Source organism: Peromyscus californicus, unplaced genomic scaffold, assembly GCF_007827085.1.
Source record: "Peromyscus californicus insignis strain IS unplaced genomic scaffold, ASM782708v3 Scaffold_1__1_contigs__length_55948999, whole genome shotgun sequence".
Classification (NCBI taxonomy): domain Eukaryota; kingdom Metazoa; phylum Chordata; class Mammalia; order Rodentia; family Cricetidae; genus Peromyscus; species Peromyscus californicus.
Window position 1 is genome coordinate 36,088,070 of NW_026294492.1, and position 19,576 is coordinate 36,107,645.

The 19,576-nt window shown below is 42.0% G+C and overlaps 1 protein-coding gene across 1 annotated transcript in view; it reads right to left on the reverse strand.

Annotated features, from left to right (window-relative positions):
* Srbd1 (S1 RNA binding domain 1) overlaps positions 1 to 19,576 on the reverse strand; it is a 184,798-nt gene that overhangs the window by 153,714 nt on the left and 11,508 nt on the right. Inside the window, exons 4-9 of the mRNA XM_052746467.1 lie at positions 16,365 to 16,739; positions 9,863 to 10,029; positions 7,687 to 7,804; positions 6,114 to 6,252; positions 2,041 to 2,137; positions 1 to 132 (exon numbers count right to left, since the gene is read on the reverse strand). The exon at positions 1 to 132 is cut by the window's left edge and continues 4 nt beyond it. Of these exons, the coding sequence (XP_052602427.1) occupies positions 1 to 132; positions 2,041 to 2,137; positions 6,114 to 6,252; positions 7,687 to 7,804; positions 9,863 to 10,029; positions 16,365 to 16,739 (1,028 nt within the window). The remainder of the gene's footprint in view (positions 133 to 2,040; positions 2,138 to 6,113; positions 6,253 to 7,686; positions 7,805 to 9,862; positions 10,030 to 16,364; positions 16,740 to 19,576) is intronic.

The window sequence follows — 19,576 nt, forward strand, 5'->3', positions numbered from 1 at the left end:
TGGTGGTGGATGTTTCTTATGTTGCAGGAAAAGTTCTGGTAAAGTTGAAACTTATCAACATCTTTCTCATTTACTTTTTTTGAGGATACTTTTGCAAGAGATGACTGGATAGAAATGTATCTATTTTGGCACCTGATCAGATACACAAATATCAAAAAACAAACACTTATGTATGCTTTACATTGTACACATTTATATGAAATGAAGGAAAGAAAAAAGAATTAAACCATTACCAAATGAAATTTAGTGAATGATGCCCAAATAAGAAACTGGCATTACTACCCCATCAAAAGGACTCTTTGCCAGCCAGGCACCTTTAATCTCAACACAGGGGAATTCTATGAGTTAGAGGTCAGCCTGGTCTACATAGCAAGTTCCAGGGCAGCCAGGGCTACCTAGGGAAATCCTGTCTCCAAACAAATGGACAATCATACTAGCACAGACCCTGAAAATCAATTTATGCAACAATACAAACCATCCAAAATGCTTGAGTTCAGATAGTCTCTATGAACAGAAAAGACTGAAATGATTGATGAGACTCAAACCAATCATCTAGTCACCCTTCTCTAATCAGTACAGCAGCCACAGTCAATTTAAAGATAAAAAAGAAGGGGCAAAAGGAGTACCAGGGCAATTTATAAAACTGGTACACTGGGTTAAGCAGTGGTTCTCAACCTGTGGGTCTTGACCCTTTCAGGACTGCATATCAAATATTTACATTATAATTCACAGCAATAGCAAAATTACAGTTATGAAGCAGCAATGAAATAATTTAATGTTTGGGTGTCACCACAACATGAGGAACTGTATTAAAGAATTGAAGCATTAGGAAGGTTGAGAACCACTGGGTCAGAGAGTTGGCCCAGTTGTTAAAGGGGAGGCTCACAACCAAAACCACAAATCTGGCACAATAAAGGAGAGAGAGAGAGAGGGAGGGAGGGAGGGAGGGAGGAAGGGAGGGGAAAGAAAGTGAAAAAGGAAGGAAGGAGAGAAGGAGAGAGTGAGAGTGAGAGGCGGGGAGAGAGAGGGAGGGAGGAAGGGAGGAGCTTTAAATGAATGTCTGTCTCTGTACCCATGCCCCACCCCTCTGTCTCCATCTCCTTCATCTGCCTCCCCAGAGTTGGGATTAAAGGCTTGTGCCATCACACCTGACTTAATGTCTCTTTTACGTGAGATAGAAACTGTAGTCCCAAGTAGGCTCTGACAAAAGCCTATTCTATCCTCATAAAACTAGACTGTGATGCCACAGCTGTCCTCTCCAAAGCTATGCACTTTGGGTCAGTATTTCCATCCATACCTGGCATCACACATTGCCAAGGCAACCCAACCACAGGCATAGTGATGGTTTATCAATTTAACTGGATTTAAACACACCCAGGAGATTAACGAGGCACACCCAAGACACTGTGAGGGGACTGCCAAAGAGGAAGGACTGGGGAAGATCCACCATGGATGTGCGCAGCACCATCCCATGATGGGGGATGGATTTCACACAGACGGTTGAATAAAAGGGAAAAGAAGAAAGCCAGTCAGCACTGCTATCCCTTGCCCAGGTTTCTGGGCCGCCATCATGTAAACTGCTGGGCTCCACCACGCCCTCTCTACCATGATGGCCTGAGCCCGCTGAAGCCGTGAGTCAAAGTCAACTCTGCTCCATTATGTTGTTTACGTCAGATATCTCACCACAATGACACAGGACGAACTAACACAACAGGTAAATCCCAGAAATGAATTGTAAACAGAGCACACAGAGCAGAAGCAATGCTCTAGTCTAGGGAACATGAATCCCTCTCAGACACACCATGTCAAGCACTGGCTTTAAACTGTGTTCATCAGAGCCTCCCATAGGCCCCTTCCCATAATCCAATTAAAACAACTTTAACTATTTTACATACTAGGGCTCTGTCATATGAACAGAGAATTCTAGTTTTAAAAAAAAGCCTGAAAACCAGTTTCAAATGAACACTGGGTTAACACTAACCATGGGACCTTAATAGCATGAGTCCCACAAAGCAGAAAGCCACCAAAACAATTACTTACAAGTCCCGAATGAAGTCGAGTGTATCTTTGTCTTTAGCAATCATGTCTGCTAAAATATGCTGTATTCCTGTTTCGATATCCTTGAGCTCGGAAAGGCCTTTAGGAGGGTAGAGGGAGACCAGAAGCAGGAAGTATAAGATTGGCTGTAAGGTCTATAATTAGACATATTAAACTAAATTCTAGTTAATATAAAAATCTTAAATTAACAAACTTAGGACAGAAAGGCATCACGGGAGTGACTCACTTCCATCCCCAAAGAAACATGTCTCCAGAAGCAATATGCCGGCCGCCCTTTCCTAACACACCATGCACTGGGGGCACACAGCTTCGGACTCAGCTGCTTAACTCTTGGCTCTACACTTAACAATTCTGGGACCTGGAAGAGGTTATTTGCCTTCTCTGCCTTAGTTTCCCATAAATATGGAGTAATCATTATTTCCCTCATGTAGTTACAAAGATTAATTGTTGTAAGAAACATGTATTCATGAATCATATCCCAAATATGGAACTTTATGGGTTACAAAAATTTACCCTTTCAAGCAATTTTATTAATATTGCTATTTTAGCATGAGGCATTTCCAGGTTGTAAGTGACCCATTTGAATTTCTCAGTCTCATAAAGACAACACTAGGTATTCATCTTCACAGTGAACTGTCTACAGGCTGTCTGTGAAATGGCTGCAGGCACTTTCCACTCGCTAATTCAAACACAGCACGGCCCCTGTGTATCAACTCATACGCTGACAAGAGAGCATTTGCATTGTGTTCTTTCATTTCTCGTCTTCATTATTTCATTTGCATTTTGCTTTTGTTGATTTGCATCAAGGCTTGAATTACAGAAACACTGAATGTCATATGTATGTTTTTTCTGTGAACATAGTTTTCATGAGTAAAAGGTAGAAAAACCAAAGAGAACAGAACAACAAACTTATTCTGGCATAATTAATAAAGATAAAAATATCTATTTGGGGGGGTTGGGGATTTAGCTCAGTGGTAGAGCGCTTGCCTAGCAAGCACAAGGCCCTAGGTTCGGTCCTCAGCTCCGGAAAAAAAATACATATTTTTATATTTGGTTATGTTATAATAATTTGTGGTAATATTGAAGTAGTACTTACTGTAAAGAAACATGAATTGAAATTAACAAGAATTCTACTTACATTTTAAAAGAATTTCTATATGAGGAAAAATTCAGTGACAAATTACTTTACAATATGGAAACCTGTATATGCTAAGGATTTAGAATGCTTACAGCACACAATATGCAGTCATGTGCTACTCTTCTCCCTGGATGGAGCTTGAGCTAAGAAAACTACTCACTAACTAAGCTAAGAAAACTAATGCACTAACACCTGGAGCCCCAAGCACCTCAGAGCCTCATCACACAAGCCCAAGCACCTCAGAGCCTCATCACACAAGCCCCAAGCACCTCAGAGCATCATCACACAAGCTCCAAGCACCTCAGAGCATCATCACACAAGCCCCAAGCACCTCTGAGCATCATCACGAAGAAATTGAAGCAGCAGGGCGATAAGTCACTACTAAAAGTGGCCTACAATGAAAACCATTACTGAAAGCAGCAAACAGAAGGAATGGGCAAGTTTGCTACAACAAAGGGACTTTGGAAACCCTCCTCACATGGAAGAACACCATTTGAAAGTCTGACACAGGCAGTGAATCTTTATCATTAAAATTATGCTAGTCTAAGGACTGTCCTTGGGTCAAAATTGCAGATTCTCAGACAATGGTAGCATCAAAGATGATTCTGACAAAAGCTTTTTAAAATCACTGCTAAGGGGAGTGAGTCCCTGAGTTACCTCTCTGGAGTAGTGGTTCTCAGAGAGAGGTAGAAATCATCAGCCTTTTGGGCAGCCGTTTCCTATTGCATGCCTGTTTGCTCTAGCCAGAAAGACTGGAAAAGCTGTCTGCACGTTGGAAAAAGCCCCACTCCTGGTTGTTCTACTACAGGCTCCAAGGTGAGCATTTCAGTAAAATCAAGACAAAGAAGGAGCAGTGAACCAGAAAATCAAATAATCAAATCTATACAGTGACAGAATCTGGGGCATTTTGGAATAGTAATTGTGACTGTAAGAAGAAACTGAAAAGCCAGCATTTCTTAATACTTCATCTGTAGTTAGGCCTTCTCACAGCACCAGTACCATCAGGCCCATCAACACAGGGATGCTGGGATCCCAGAACAAAGCCCATCTTCAGTACAGTATAGGTTTTCATTCAGATTGAGTTCTTAGTCTGTAGCAAGTAAGAAATGTCTTCTATTGAGAGAAAAAAAAAAAAAGCAAACCAAAATATATGGTTTCTAAAAATATTTCTCTAATGAATAATGGGAATTATTAAAATATTTCTTTAGAAAAAAAAAAACAACACGGTAATAGACTTGAGAGTGACCATGTATATGTGTCATGCATGAAGAGTAAGGGGAAGTGAGAAGGAAGAAACAGTTCGACAAAATTTAAAAAGCAGCCTGTGGTGGTTTGACAGAGAATGTCCCCCGTGGGCTCAGGCGTTTGAACACTTGCTGGAAGAAGTGCTCGCTGGGATAGGCTTCGAGCGTTAAAAGCCTCAGCCTACACTCAGTTTGCTCTGTGCTTCACACTTGTGCTTAAGGGTGTGAGCTCTTAGCTTACTGCTCCTGGATCCAGTCCTCAGCACCCGGCCCAGAGAGGAAACGGAATCAGACTTTGTAAGAGTGTAACTGAATAAGGCAAGGCATAGCAAAGGAAAAACTAAAAAACTAAATGTAAATCATTGAAAATATAACTATAAATAAGTATTAAAAATTAAACAAATTTTTAATTTTAATCCACCTCTAACTTCAAATAATCCTTTACATTCCTGTCCTTTCTCAAACATATTAAAATGTATATGCTTCTGTGAACAGATAATTTATACTTTACAGACACATATACTCAATTTTTAAGATCATAAATTGCCATCCATTGGAATATGGCTGACACACCGTATTTCTCTATAATTCTGTACACGGTATGAGACTGCCCCCTGTTGACATGTACATCTCCCAGTTTGAAGAACCAACAGAAAGTCAAAGAGAAACTAGAAGTGGGATGGAAAAATACAGGGCAGAGTTGGAGTTAACTTGCAGTTGTACGGGCTAAATGAGCCTGGAAAGCTAACACGCAAGCGCAAGGATTTCGTTCATTATATAGTATACTGGAGTTTGGCGAAGAAAATAAATTTTAGGTGCCCTTACCACCAAAAGAAGAAAAAAGTAGCTGTGTGAGACAATACACATATTAATTTGATTTCAGGTCAGTTTTGTTTGACTACAAAAAGTACTTAATTTTGCATATGTATCAAAACACTGTATATCTTAATACATATAATTACTTAAACATAAAAGAATCCATGTTTTTGAGAAATCTGTAATTTCAGTTTGAAGATGAGGCAAGAAAACAGCAAATTCATGTCCAGACTGAAAAGTTAAGTCTCCAAAAAAAACAACAGTAATCTTAAATCTTTTTCTTGTGCCCCGTCTCATCCTCTCTCACATGAAAAGGCCAGAACACATTTGGAAGCAAATTGTAGAAAAAGTCCCCTTATTACTTAGAAATAGAAATATAAGAGCAGGCTCCAATTTGTACTTTGTGCAAAGAGGAGATCTGAGTTACTTGGTTTAAAAAATAAATTAGAAATAAAACAAAGGCTTTGAAAGATAATAGGAGAATATTATAATCTTGGAATATGGAGTGATTTCAATTAACAGTAAAATGTCAGTTATCTTAAAAGATTAATAAATTAATAATGAAACCAAGACCTTCTATTGACTAAAGAAAGAGCAAGCAGGAACTGGGGAAACGTGTGTGAGAATACAGTTGCAAGTGAAGGAAGAAGAGTGCAGAGGCCTGGCAGGCAAATGACCAGAGTGGGGAGGCTGTCAGAAGCAAAGGGGTGGCCAGGACATGTCTGCTAGAATCACCTGCTCTGTACCTGCTGTTAACAGGCAGTCATGTGGTCATTAGTGAAAACATGTTTGACTTTAGTATTTGCATTCTAAACGCTACGCAGCAGCTGGGCTGACATCGTGTCGGAAGCCAGTACCTTGAACATCAGACCTGATGTAAGACAGCAGGTTGAGTTGCCCTGGATTTTCCAGAAGTTTCCATGCTGCTCCTTCTAGTCCCAACTGTTTTGCTCTCTGGGCTTTGGTGCCTTTGCTCCCCGTTTTATACGGAGCAGACTAGGAAAAAAGACAGAGAACATATCATAGGAGTCTGTTTTCAAAGCCAAAATGAAAACGAAGCTGCAGGGCTGGAGGACATGCTAAGAATGAAACAGACATCCTTCTCTCTGCTCTGCCCTCTCCCCTCAGAGAGGAACTCATATTAACTATCTAAGACTATGGAGGTGTGTTGTACGTAGCTGGTCCAGCTTTGACCTGGAAGTACTACCCCATTGAGGCTTCGGTAACTGTCATGCCTTGTAGGCAGGGCCGAGACAGGAGCCCTTAAGACCCGAGATCTGGATGGGCCAGCGCTCTTGGTTCCTAGATCCTGGACAATGGAGGTAGATTGAGCAGAGTTTTCCAGAAAACACTGCTGGACTGCGCTACACCTTTCCCAGACCCTGTAACCTATCCCTTCACTTGTAAGTTACCCCACAAAATAAACCTCCCTTTTAACTACATGGAGTGGCCTTAATACTATAACTAATATCGGTGTTATGCATCATATCTTTATCTTTATAATTTTCTATGTAATCTTTGCTTGGATTTACTCATCTTAAAAGCTCATCATCTGGATGTTGAGTTTCCCTACTCATCACCTCACTCACAAGCCTTCTTCCTTCTGTTCCACATATCATCACCTCCAGATTCTCTTCAGACTTCTCTGATCATTTATTTCCCACATGTCCTCTAGATTCGGCCTCCTCACTTCAATTTCAAAAGTTGCTGTTTCCCAGTGGTCAACCCTGACATGCTCATCCATAAACCCTTCCTAAAGTGAATTCTTCCAGGCTCACAGCTTCTAACAACCATACCACAGAATCCATGAGGGACTGGCCTCTGTGAATACCAAGTCCCTTATAAAAAATGGAGTGGTGCTTCCATACAACCTAGGTACTGCTTCCTGTAAATGTAAATTGCCTCTAGATTACTTATAACTAAGACAATGTAAGTGCTATGGAAATACTGGTCAGACTACATTATTTAGGGGAGGGTAATTTTTAAAAGTATGTATCTGTTCAATACAGACAATTTTCTTCAAATATTTTCCACCTGTGGTTGACTAAGCACACAGGTGTAAAACCAGCAAGCAACCACATGGCAGCTGTGCCAGCTACAGGCTACAGAATTCATGGCTTGGTCTCCAGCGGCGCCATCCCCTTTTCATTCCACGCTTGTACAATCGACTCTCCTTCCTCACGTGACTAGAAATTCCTTGAGGGCAAGAACTACTTACTACCGTATGTGTAAACCCAAGTTCCTGAGGCACACACAAAAGGGCATTCAGTAAATATGTACTGACTAAAGATAAAAAACGCTGATGAATTAAATCCCAGTGGCCGATGGCTTTAGCTTTTTACAGTGTGCTCTTTCTTAGTGACAAAAAGATCCCAAATCATAAACATTCAGGCATTAAGAGATGTTACATTAAAAGATAAAGTTCCTTACCACGTGCTCTAGCTCTTCAAATGTTTTACAGTTCAACAAGGCTTTTAGCAAGCACTCAGACAGCTTCCCCTCCTTCTTAATTTTCTGGATTGTACTATGAACCTTCTTTGCAACCGCCCTGGAATTAAAAACTTACATAGTATATGCGACCTACATGTCCAGTCTTTCTTCCCAAGGCTATGTCACATTACAGAAAAGGTGCAGGGAAAGTAAATAAATAATACAACACTGCTTTCTCTTTGACGCAGTTGACAGTAACTTCACCCCCAAATACTTGAGGATGCATTTCTAAGAAAGAATAATGTGTAAATCACAATAAACCCATCAGTGTCAGGCAGTTAACCCTGGTCTACCACTATGCTCTCCCTCGCAGACCTGAGGCCTTTTAAGGTTTCAGCAACAGTGCTGGGGAAGGTCTGGAGATTCTGGAGATTCTCACTAGAGTATAGGTAGCTGTCAGGTGCAGTCTCTGAGTTGAAGCAATCAATGTTCCAGGCTCTCCTGGATTTCAAAATCTCCGACTTTAAAATGCTTCCTACCCATTACTTTGTAGTGTCGTCAAGTCTGGGCTCCTGGGATGTCACCTTACAGTTTAACTCTGAGGGCTCCTGGCAGGAATAGCATACAAGTGAGACTGTTCTTCTTACTACATCTCATTGAGAGACAAAAGATTTCAGTGTAGCCTATTACTAACGAAGAAGATGACACTTGTGGTTTCTGATATAAGCATTCTCCTTTTCCCTCTGTAACCAATACGTGTTTTGTGTAGGGACACTCTGAGGCCATCTTATTTCTCACTAAACTTCTGATGTGTTCACTGATTTATTTATATCACTACAGACTTTTGGTTTCTTATTTTTTATTTAGTGGTTATAACTCACCATTGTGATATATTTACTGCTCAAAGTCAAGCTAACTGGTATATGCTTTTATTTGCCCCTCTTACTCGCTGGGTACTTCTTTACTCTCTACCACAAGCTAGCCCCAGCTCATCTTTTCTTTTTCCCTCCTAAGCACTGAAATCCTAAGAATGTCACTTAGACATCTGGCTCTTTTGACTATTAGGTATGCTCACTGCTACTGGAGCAATGGTGCTCAGGACGGGCACACTTAGCACACAGAACTGATTTCTAAATGCTGTTCTCCACTGGCAAAGAACTGGATTCCATGGAGAAGAGCTGATTCTAGGAATCAATACACAGACGAGGCAAGGGGAAGGGCAGGCCCAGCAGTTCCTCTATTTTCACTATTTTTTTTTCCACTGTGAACGTGCAATCCTGCTGTGTATGTCATACTCACAATCTTACTTCATTACCTGTTCTGATTTACAAAATCTACCTAGCGGTGGCATTGGTAGCATGAAGGAGCTAAGTATCAACATTCATATATTAACCCAAGGCTCTTGACTTCAAGCTCCTGCTGCCTTGATTTCCCTACAGTGATGGGTTACAGTGATGTAAAACCTGGAACTGAGAACAAAATAAGCCTTTTCTCCCTGAAGTTGCTTTTGTTGGGGTATTTATCATAGCAATAGAAGAAACTAAGGCAATACCTATTCCTAAAAAAATCACTGGCAGTACCGTAGAGTATCATTTTCTTTCATGATCACATGGCTGACTGGGAGCAACATATTAAAAGTCACTAGAGCATCTTGCCAGCCCAGGATTAAAAAAAAAAAAAAATTCAAAATATTCAAAGTAGAATTTCTATTGAATGCTTATGGTTTTGATGATCATGAAGTTGCAAAATTAAGTCACTCTATTGTAGGTTAAAGACTAACTATACTGGCAAGAACTCTCCATTCGGGGATTCTGGAGTGGTAAGAGGACAGTGCTATGCGAGCTGTTGAAGACTTAGAATAACATGTTTAGCTTCCTGTTAGCAGTCCTGATTCTGCCATTATAGCCAATCATTTCAATGACAAAAGATGCCGATAACTCCCATAGATTATACGCCCAAGCTAAGCATGTAGCGTAGGGATTCCATGGCCTAACTAAGAAGACAGACCTGACTTGATCTGGCAAAAGAGGACTGCATTTAAATGACAGCAATTAATAAAAACAGAGCACTGGGCCCATGCAATAGTAACTCACTTCCTCTCGTTTCCCCTCATGTGCTCAAGTCTCTGTCTCCACGAGATCCACCCATCCCTCCCTCCCTCCCTTGGGTTTCTCACCGTAGCTCTTCTAGGGTTTGGCGAACTTCTCTCAAGGAATCGGCATCAAGGTTATTAATGAGCTCTTTTCGATAGCGTACAATGAAGGGAATTGTGTTGTCATCATTAAAAAGGCGTATGATGTTGGCACAAACCCAAGGTTCAATATTAGTTCTCTCAGATAAAACCTGCAAAGAAAGATAAACAGTGAGGCCTGTATCCCAATACTTGGAAGGCTGAGACAGGAGGACTACCAGGAGTTTGAAGCCAGCCTGGGCTATGAAGTAAGACCCTATCCAAAATCATCATCATCATCATCATCATCATCATCATCATCATCATCATCTGATGAACAAACTCCTGCCAAAATGTATGACAGAACTGTTTTCAAAACAACAGATGCAGTAAATGGCTGAACCCCAGAGACGATGAAGATGTCTCACCTTCTAGGCATCTTAAAAACTGATCCTAAGCCGGGCGGTGGTGGCGCACGCCTTTAATCCCAGCACTCGGGAGGCAGAGCCAGGCGGATCTCTGTGAGTTCGAGGCCAGCCTGGGCTACCAAGTGAGTTCCAGGAAAGGCACAAAGCTACACAGAGAAACCCTGTCTCGAAAAACCAAAAAAAAAAAAAAACTGATCCTAAATCTTAGCAGTCATTCTAAGGGATGATATCAAATCTCTGGTGAGGATATCAAATTCATATGTCCAGGCTCAGCTCTTCTCCACATTACCACCAGACCCAGAGCCAGTTATTTAAGACAGTCTCCCAGAAACCTAATGGGTATGTCAACCCTGTATTTGTAAAGTGACCCTCCTCTCAAACTGACACCCCCCCCACTATTCCTCACATGCTAGCTACTCAAACACTAAGTCAAACTAGAAAAGGCATTCACATCCAAACCGTAAGTCTGACTCATGTAAGAACCAGTCAACTCCAATTACACAACATTTCTTTATTCTCTTCCCTTCTCCCACCCCACAGCATAGTCTCATTTCAGCCTATGTCACTGAGACAGCCTTTAACCTCTCTCCCTGCAGGCACTCCAGTCTCATCTATTCCCATTTCCACAAGGAGCACGGGGAACACTCCTCTCAAAATGTATACTAGATCATGTCATTTAACTGGTCAAAACCATCACTGATGTCCCAAAGCATCTGGAATCCACTCTACTGTTAGACAGTTAAACAGGAATTAGTAGCTTTGGAAGCTACCGAGGGCAGACCCTTCCCTCATGGTTGGCTTTGGACCCACCTCCTGCTTACCTGGTAACCACCACTTTCCCTCTTTAGGTGTCCTGGCCAAAAGAATGGAATGCCTCTGGCCCTGGGAGATATGATATTCTGATCTGATACAGAGATTGTTGCATTCTATTGTTTCTTCCGTGAGAAGTTAATTTCAGCTGGCCCTATCACTCACCTGGCAGGAATCTACCCCCCAAACCCCAGAAAAGCTGATTTACCTGAAAACATGGAAAGAGGTGGAGGGAATAATTATTTCCTTGATAAGATAATATATTTACCCTTCTCAAAAGCCCCTATCCTACCAGACACAGTGGCTTGCACCTTTAATTTTAGCACTCGGGAGGCAGAGCCAGGCAGATCTCTGTGAGTTCAAGGCCACCCTGGTCTACAGAACGAGACCCAGGACAGGCACCAAAACTACACAGAGAAACCCTGTCTCAAAAAACAAAACAAAACAAAAAATACAAAACAAAAACAACAACAACAACAAACAAAAAGCTCCTATCCTGATGTACTAACTTCCAGAATTTCACTGTTTATCATTTTTTGAGTTGTAAAAAGCATTTCTATGTCTTTTTCAGAAAACTTAAGCCAAAGTATGTTTCCTTGATATGCTGAGCTTTCTCACTTACTCTCTGAGGTTCACCACATCCTTTAGCCATGAGCTGCTTGCCAACCTTCATTGTTGAACATGATGGTTTTCTTAGACTCTAACTCAAAAGCATCTTAGGCCATACTAATCCGGTGATAGTCAAGACATTAAAAAAAAAAAATCCCAGGTGTTGCTGGATATTTGTTTACACTGGGCAAAGATGTGTCTATGTTTTGCCTCACCTGCCTAAGGCACCTGATTGGTTTAACAAAAAGCTGAATGAACAATAGCTAGGCAGGAGAGACAAGGTGGGACTTCCAGGCAGAGAGAGAAACTCAGGGGGTGAATCTAGTCATGAGGATTTTGCCCGTCAGACAAGGGAGTTGGTCATACAAAATGGAGGAGAGGTAGAGCCACATGGCAAAACATATATTAACAGAGACGAGTTAATTTAAGTTATAAGAGCTAGTTGGGAACAAGCCTGAGCTAAGGTCAAGCTTTCATAATTAATAAGAAGTCCCCATGTCATTATTTGGGGGCTGTCAGTCCAAAGAAAGTCTGACAAGAAAGACCTGCTATACTCAGGACTAAATACAGCTCAGTGGTAAAGTGCCTGCCTAGTATACATAAGGCCCTGGGTGTAATTCTCAGCATTGCAAAAAAAATAAAAATAAAAACCAATCCTCTTTCCAAAAAGTTAACTGGGAAAGAAGTCAGTCAACATCTGATCTCTCATGGCTCCAGGTCAGCTGCTGAGTCAACTTGTACCTGCTACACTTGGGAACCCATGAGCTCTGTGGACTACAGCTGTAGTTCAGTCTGTAGTCCCCAAGGGAACAGCATAAGCAGCATCTACAACCTTGCTGAAATGAAAGCTATTGGGTCCCACCTAAAATACACTGAGTCAGAAACTCTAGGGTAAGCCCTAAAAAAATGAGGCAAACACCAACAGAAAGCAGAGAGCAAGCCTGCAGGGTGTGGAGAGCAGGGCAGGGACTGTAGTCTTCACTTTGAAAGTACTCACATTAATTACGTATTTACTTACGTATTCACTTGTTTACGTAAGTAAAGCAGGTATGCGTTTATTAAGGAACAGTGAGAAAGAACTGCAGGGGGGGGCCATGGAGGAATACCCTAACTACTTTAATATTGACTTTTGCTTGTGCTGCTGCTTTATGCTGATACCTGTATAAGGCTTACTATGTTCTAAATGCTTACACACTCAGCATTAACTCACTTAAAGTATATGAGATAGAACAATATTATTCTCATTTTATACACACAAAAACTTGAGCCCAAGAAGTAAATTGCCCCAAGTCTCACTAGCCATATTCCTCTTCAAAAATTCAATTTGTATGCAAAGCAAAGGATTTATCAGGCAAAAGTACAAAGGACTAAATTGTCTCTGCTCTCCTGAGCACTGCAGCAGGTAAGACAGAATGCCTCTACACTGCCCTCTAGCTGTCGGAAACATCCAGAAAGATGCCTTTTCCCCAAGTGTCCCAAGAGCGCTAAAGGGGAAATGCCCATCTCCTCAGTTAAAAAGAGAACATTTGGGCTTCAGCAAATCCACTACAGCTTTAATCACCCAGCAACATCTGCACTTTAAAAGAGTTAACATCAAATTCAATGGCTCACTAACGAGTAAAAGGGAGAGAATTTTCTATTCAGAATCATTCCCAAGCCAGCAACTTGAACAGCTCCCTTCTGAAAAGCCGCTGATTCCTACTGCTCACCACCTGACCCAGAGAGTTCATTATGTCACTATGTCACGAATGCTATGTAAGGACGAGAGTGGGAACATCTAATAAACACTGCCAGAAATCAGAAGAGAGGTTACGGGGGGCGGGGGTTGAAAAAGCATATGAAGAGGGATTCTGTTGTTTACAGTCTGGAAGTAGCATGTTAGACTTTTGAACATCCTAGACAACCTCATATGTGTATGGAATACATCCAGGTTTGTTCATGTTAAAGCCTAAAACAAATGCCACCAAGTAGACTATAATAATAACACTATCTTAACCTCTCCCGAGCAAATGGGCTCCATCCACCAGCACTACTGCACCTACACAAATGCAGAATGGCAGTGAGGTCGCCAGCTGGGACACTGGTCCCTTTCCACGCCACTTCCTGTCCTACTTTTGTCTTGTCTACGCACACTTCATCTCTTACTATCTCTTCAAACAAAGGGAAAAGAGCTACGAAAAGGGTCTGCTTGCTTTCCCCCTAATTGAGCGAATGTCACTACGGGCCACAGAGCTGCTGCACCTGCCTAGGCTCGGCCCCGAAACCTGGGTATTTATTTTGTGGAAGAAGGTGTGCACATTAAAGACATTTCTTTCGGTCTGATCTTTATGTAACTATTCCAGGCACCCGACCCCTAATGCACACATAGCTGACTGACTTGGGATAGCTGATTCTGACTTGTATCACCGACTCTCCCCACTTCCATGTTCTGCAACACCTGCACTATTCTCAGCCACACTGGGAAGCTGCAATACAGTTTTAAGACAAAACTATTTCCTGTCTCACCAAGGTTTTTTTGTTTGTTTGTTTTTAGTGTGGGGAGCTGAGATTTACAAAGCAAAGAAAAGGAAGTCAGCATAGAAAATAAGAACTGCCTGGAGCGTTAAAGTTAGGGAAGGGTTCGTTAGGTTAAACTAAAAGAAATAAGCATATAAATTCCCACTTGGTTTCCCAGGTAATTTCTCTACCCGAAATATGACTAACAACACTGCCAACAGGCTACTCAGCAGAGGTGAGCCAGCTCTAACAGCACCCTCCAAAATCACAGACATGGAGCTGAGATTCCCTGAGAACAGGCCTTCAGCTAGAAGTGGACATGGGCTCCACCCCAACCAAGAAGCTATCTGCAATTGATAACAACTAGCAAAGGAAAAATTCGTTTTCTCCAACAGAGTCTCACTTGGTATATTAACTACATTGCAGGGTAGGCCTCATGCCCAAGAGGAGTAGTTGGCCATCACAAAACTAATTCAATGGTATTTTTGTAGACTTTCTGTCCCATTTTGTTTTGGGCATTTTTTTTATTGGTCTCATGCATGTAGATTTTGGTTTCTGTTTTTGTGGTCTTGTGTTGGGGATGCATTTCTTGTTTGTTTGTTTTTTAAAGAGAGAGAAAGGAGCCGGGCGGTGGTGGCGCACGCCTTTAATCCCAGCACTCGGGAGGCAGAGGCAGGTGGATCTTTGTGAGTTCGAGGCCAGCCTGGACTACCAAGTGAGTTCCAGGAAAGGCGCAAAGCTACACAGAGAAACCCTGTCTCGAAAAACCAAAAAAAAAAAAAGAGAGAGAGAAAGGGTGAGTTGAGAGGATCTGGGAGAAGTTGTAGGGAAGAGAAAAGAGAGATCAGAAAGTATTATATTTAAAATTTGTTTTCAACTAAAAGTAAAATCATTTCCACTTAACAGGAGGGAAAACTGCTTGGAATGTAAAGGAAAAACTAGTATATCTATATCCTCCAAGTAGGCCATGGCCGTGAAATGATCCTATGGTCTTAAAACGAGTGGCTAAGTTTCCAGCTGATACTGGGATGAACAGTGGATGCTGCTGCTCTGGCGTGTGAGGAAGAGCCCTTCCTGCTGCTTTGCTTCTGCCCCTCACACTGGCAACCAGGTACCTGCTCCGCATCATGCTTTCCCTCCTCACTCTCAGCAGTTCAGCCCGCCCTTCTCTCCAGCAGAGAGCTTATACTACAAAATGCCTTGTTTACTGCACTCTCACCAGCATTATAGAATTCATTAGCAAACTCAAGTAACCACTGCTAACAGAAAATATAAAGCTGGTGCTCATGGTGGCTGCCACCTATAATCCCAGCATCAGTAATTTGGGACCAGGGCTACCTAGTTGAGTTCCAGGCCAGCCTGGGCTACGGAGTGAAACCCTGCCTCAAAGAAACAAAAACGGATTTAAAATTAAAAGAATTAAAAGTTCACATTAACACATTTCAGAACAAAATCTCTCAAAATCTGGAATCAACTTTAGTGATATCTGTTAGAAAAAGGATACAACCTATGAACTCCCACACTACATTAGCTGTCAGTAATTTGTAACTTCCAGATGGGTTCTCTTTAGCTTCTACTATACAAACAAGAATTCTCCTCACTATTCTCCTGACTATAACTGATTTTTTAGATTACCCATTTATTTCTTCTAATGCACTATGATAACAAAAATATATAATAACGTGCATGGTATGGAGCCTAGCTCATGAAGTCAATTATAAATAAATGGCAAACCTTATTACCTATCAGCAATTATAGACCTGTAAGCAAACACTTGAGATTACAACAGGGTGTGTGTGTGTGTGTGTATGTGTGTGTGTGTGTGTGTGTGTGTGTATAAATTGTCACAAGAGTCCAGTCATCACCGAAATTTACAGCTTTACATTCTGTTGGTGTGAAATACCTACACCATGATGTGCAAGAACATACCACGGCAACGGCCTTTCTTGACTGAAGTCACAGTTCTTAGCAAAGAGCTGCTGCTGATAAACCAGATTACACAGCAGCACAGCCAAGAATAGAAACAGCGGCCAAAGCTTGATTCCAGAAATCACTGGCAAACTACTGAAAAAGTGAATTTCAAACGCCAGCACTTCCCTTAGTGAGCACAGTCTGTGTGCCAGTCCAGGACTCCCAGCACACAAGTGATGCAAGGCTACACTTACCTGCACTACGTCCCAGTTCATTTCCACCTCCTCTTTAATGCTGCTGGCACCTTCAGGGAACTTGACAGGCCTCCCCTGAGGACACACTTCGGTCTTCATCCTCTTTCGAGGGGACTGACCAAATGTGAAGTCGTCCTCACTCTCTTCCTTCTTGCACACATCTTCACATGTGGTGCTTGTTGATGGTGTCTCCATATTGCTATCTCCACCTTCCAAGGGGCTGGGTTGGCTGGTCTCCTCATCAACTTTCAACTTTTTTCTGGCCCTCTGACCTGAGTTTTTTTGTTTTTTTGCTGCAGTTTTCAGAGCCTTTGTCGTATGCAATTTGTGATTTTTCTCTTCCAAATCGGCACCAACAATAGGTACAGGGCTATTCTAAGAAATCACAAAAAGAAAGCATGAGAATTACAAGATTAGAAATCAACTGCCCTGGAATATTCTCAGAAGGGAAAAGGAACAAATTATCAATACATATAAAAACAACTACAAGGAATCTCAAGGGACCTATGTTGAGTTGGGAAAAGCCCATCCCAAAGTTACAAACAAATGAGTGCATTTATATAACTTCCAAAGCAGAGCAGAGCTCGTCAGGAGTCAGAGATGAGCGGGTGGAAGGAGAGCAGTGATGTGGACACTAAAGGGCAACATGAAGTCTGGGGGTGGTGGTGGTATACACCTTTGATCCCAACACCCGGGAGACAGAGGCAGGCGGATCTCTGTGAGCTCGAGGCCAGCTTGGTCTACAGAGCGAGATCCAGGACAGCCAGGGCTACACAGAGAAACCCTATCTCAGGAAAGAAAAAGAAAAGAAAGGGCAATATGAGAGATCTTTTCAATTGTTATACAAACCCACACATGTAATAAAACTGTACAGTGCTAAATCCAAATACCCACAGAGAAATAAACACATAGAAAACCAGAGAACACTAAATAAACAGTGAATTTTACCAATGTTAATATCCTGGTCATTATACTTTACTATACTAACATAAGACACAAAAATTTTACCATTGGGGAAAACTAGATAAAGGGTATATGGAATCCCTCTCTATTGTTTCTCATAATAGCATGTGGATGATTTACAAATAAAGTTGAATTTCACAAAACAAGTAAATGATAGGTCTACATGTGCCAGAGAAACAAGACTAAGTTATAACCATGGGTTAGAGATGCAGCTCAGTCCCGAGTGTGAGCCTGCCTAGCATGCATGCCCAACATAAGCAAAGCCCTGTTTGAGCTCCAGCGCCTCATAAAAACCAGACATGGCAGCCCATGCTTGTCATCCCAGAGCTTAGGAGGTGAGGCAAGAAGAATAGAAGCTCACGGTCATCCTCAGTTATATGGCCGGCCTGGGCTACATGAGACCTGACTTAAAAATAAATAAATAGGGTTGGGGATTTAGCTCAGTGGTAGAGCGCTTGCCTAGCAAGCACAAGGCCCTGGGTTCAATCCTCAGCTCCAAAATAAATAAATAGATAGATAGATAGATAGATAGATAGATAGATAGATAAATAAATAAATAAATTGACTTGTTTAAATAAATCCAGAAACTGACAAATAAACAAACAAATACAATCAAAGTCAACCATCTAGAGGGAGAATAGCATCCACATGCTTGCGAAATTCAGTAGACTACACCTGCCACCTGCTCAGACAGAAAACGGGAGACCGGAAACAGAGCAGCAGCAGCCAAAGGCAGGAAGTTTTCTTCTCCTTTTGTTTTGTATATTGTTTGAGATGGGGGTCTCACACTACAGCCCTGGCTGCCTAGAACTCATTATGGAGCCCACACTAACTTTGAACTCAGAACAATTCTCTTGCCTCGGCTTCCCAAGTGCTAGGATAACAGGTGTACAGCACCATGGCCAGCATCCTTTTTCTTTGACAGGAGGCTGCCCAGCAGCCTGCACAGATGCCCAGGAAGCAATCTGTGCCACCACTGCTCCCTGTCGATGTGCCACATTACCTGACAGCCATCTCAGCACTGGGGGTGGCGGCAATAATGCAAGGGCTGCCCCCAAGGAGCTTACAGTCACGGGCTGGCCTGTCCATCAGTCAAGCGACACAGACGGCACACACACAACCCACAAGAACATTTCACTCAAGATTAAACTTCTATCAAGGACTTTTCCAGAATTACTGACAGTAAGTACTGAGAACCACAGTAAGGACCCTTCTACCCAAGGCCAACCAGCACCTGTATACTTGAAAACGCACAGTTTTCTGAGCACTACACCTGCACTCAAAACATAATGGATCCAAGCAGAGATAAGAAGATAAAATGACTGAGTCTACAAGTCATATGAGTTGGCATAACTAAAGAATGCATCTATCATAAAGGAAGTCATCAAAGAAACAGGGAAAAAAAAACCTACAAAAAACCCGGTACGATCAGCTTTCTTCTATCTATAATAAAGCAAAGCAAAGTCAACCAACAGATCCTGAGTGTTTCAGCCTGCTGTGAGACGGACGGCTGCTTCAGACACCTTAACTCCACACAATTAGGACCTGCGAGAGTGACTGTGATGACCAGAGCCCGACCACAGAGGCAATCAATAAACTGAAATGGACTTGTCTAGGCCCTCTTCCCGGTCCATGCTCATCAAGCACGTTTCTAACTATTGAATTCCCTCCTTCAGCCTCCAAGAAGAAAAGCACTGCCTGTAAGAGCTTCAAGCACTTCTGATGATTATTCTAAGTATTAATTATTAAACCAGCACTCCGTTTATATACATCACTCTTGCAGCCACGGCTGATATAAAAGTTCCCCTGAGAGGCATATCAGCTTTGAACTGCTGACTTAGAAACCAAGTTGCATCATTCACTAGCTGTGTTCTATGAGTAAGTCACTTAACATTTCTTGCCTCAGATTTCTTTTCTATAAAATCAGGATAGTTACCACAGCCATTCCCAACGGTTGTAAGGATCAAGCAAGATCTTCAGAGTGAAACGCTGAGCATGCTGCCTGGCTAACAGTATGCACAGATATTTGCTGACATCACGATCCAAACCAGCACTTCCACACCTAGCCATGAGTGGAAGTAGCTGAGGAAACAGTTGCTGGAAAGGTAAGTATTCCTGAGACTGTGACAGGGAATACCACTGCCCTGAAGTTTTTGTCACTTACATGCTCTGCCCTCCTCCTCTGTGTAAAGAAAAAGGAACAGTACCTCCCCATCTGGAAAATACAGTAGCCTTCCCCACATCTAGCA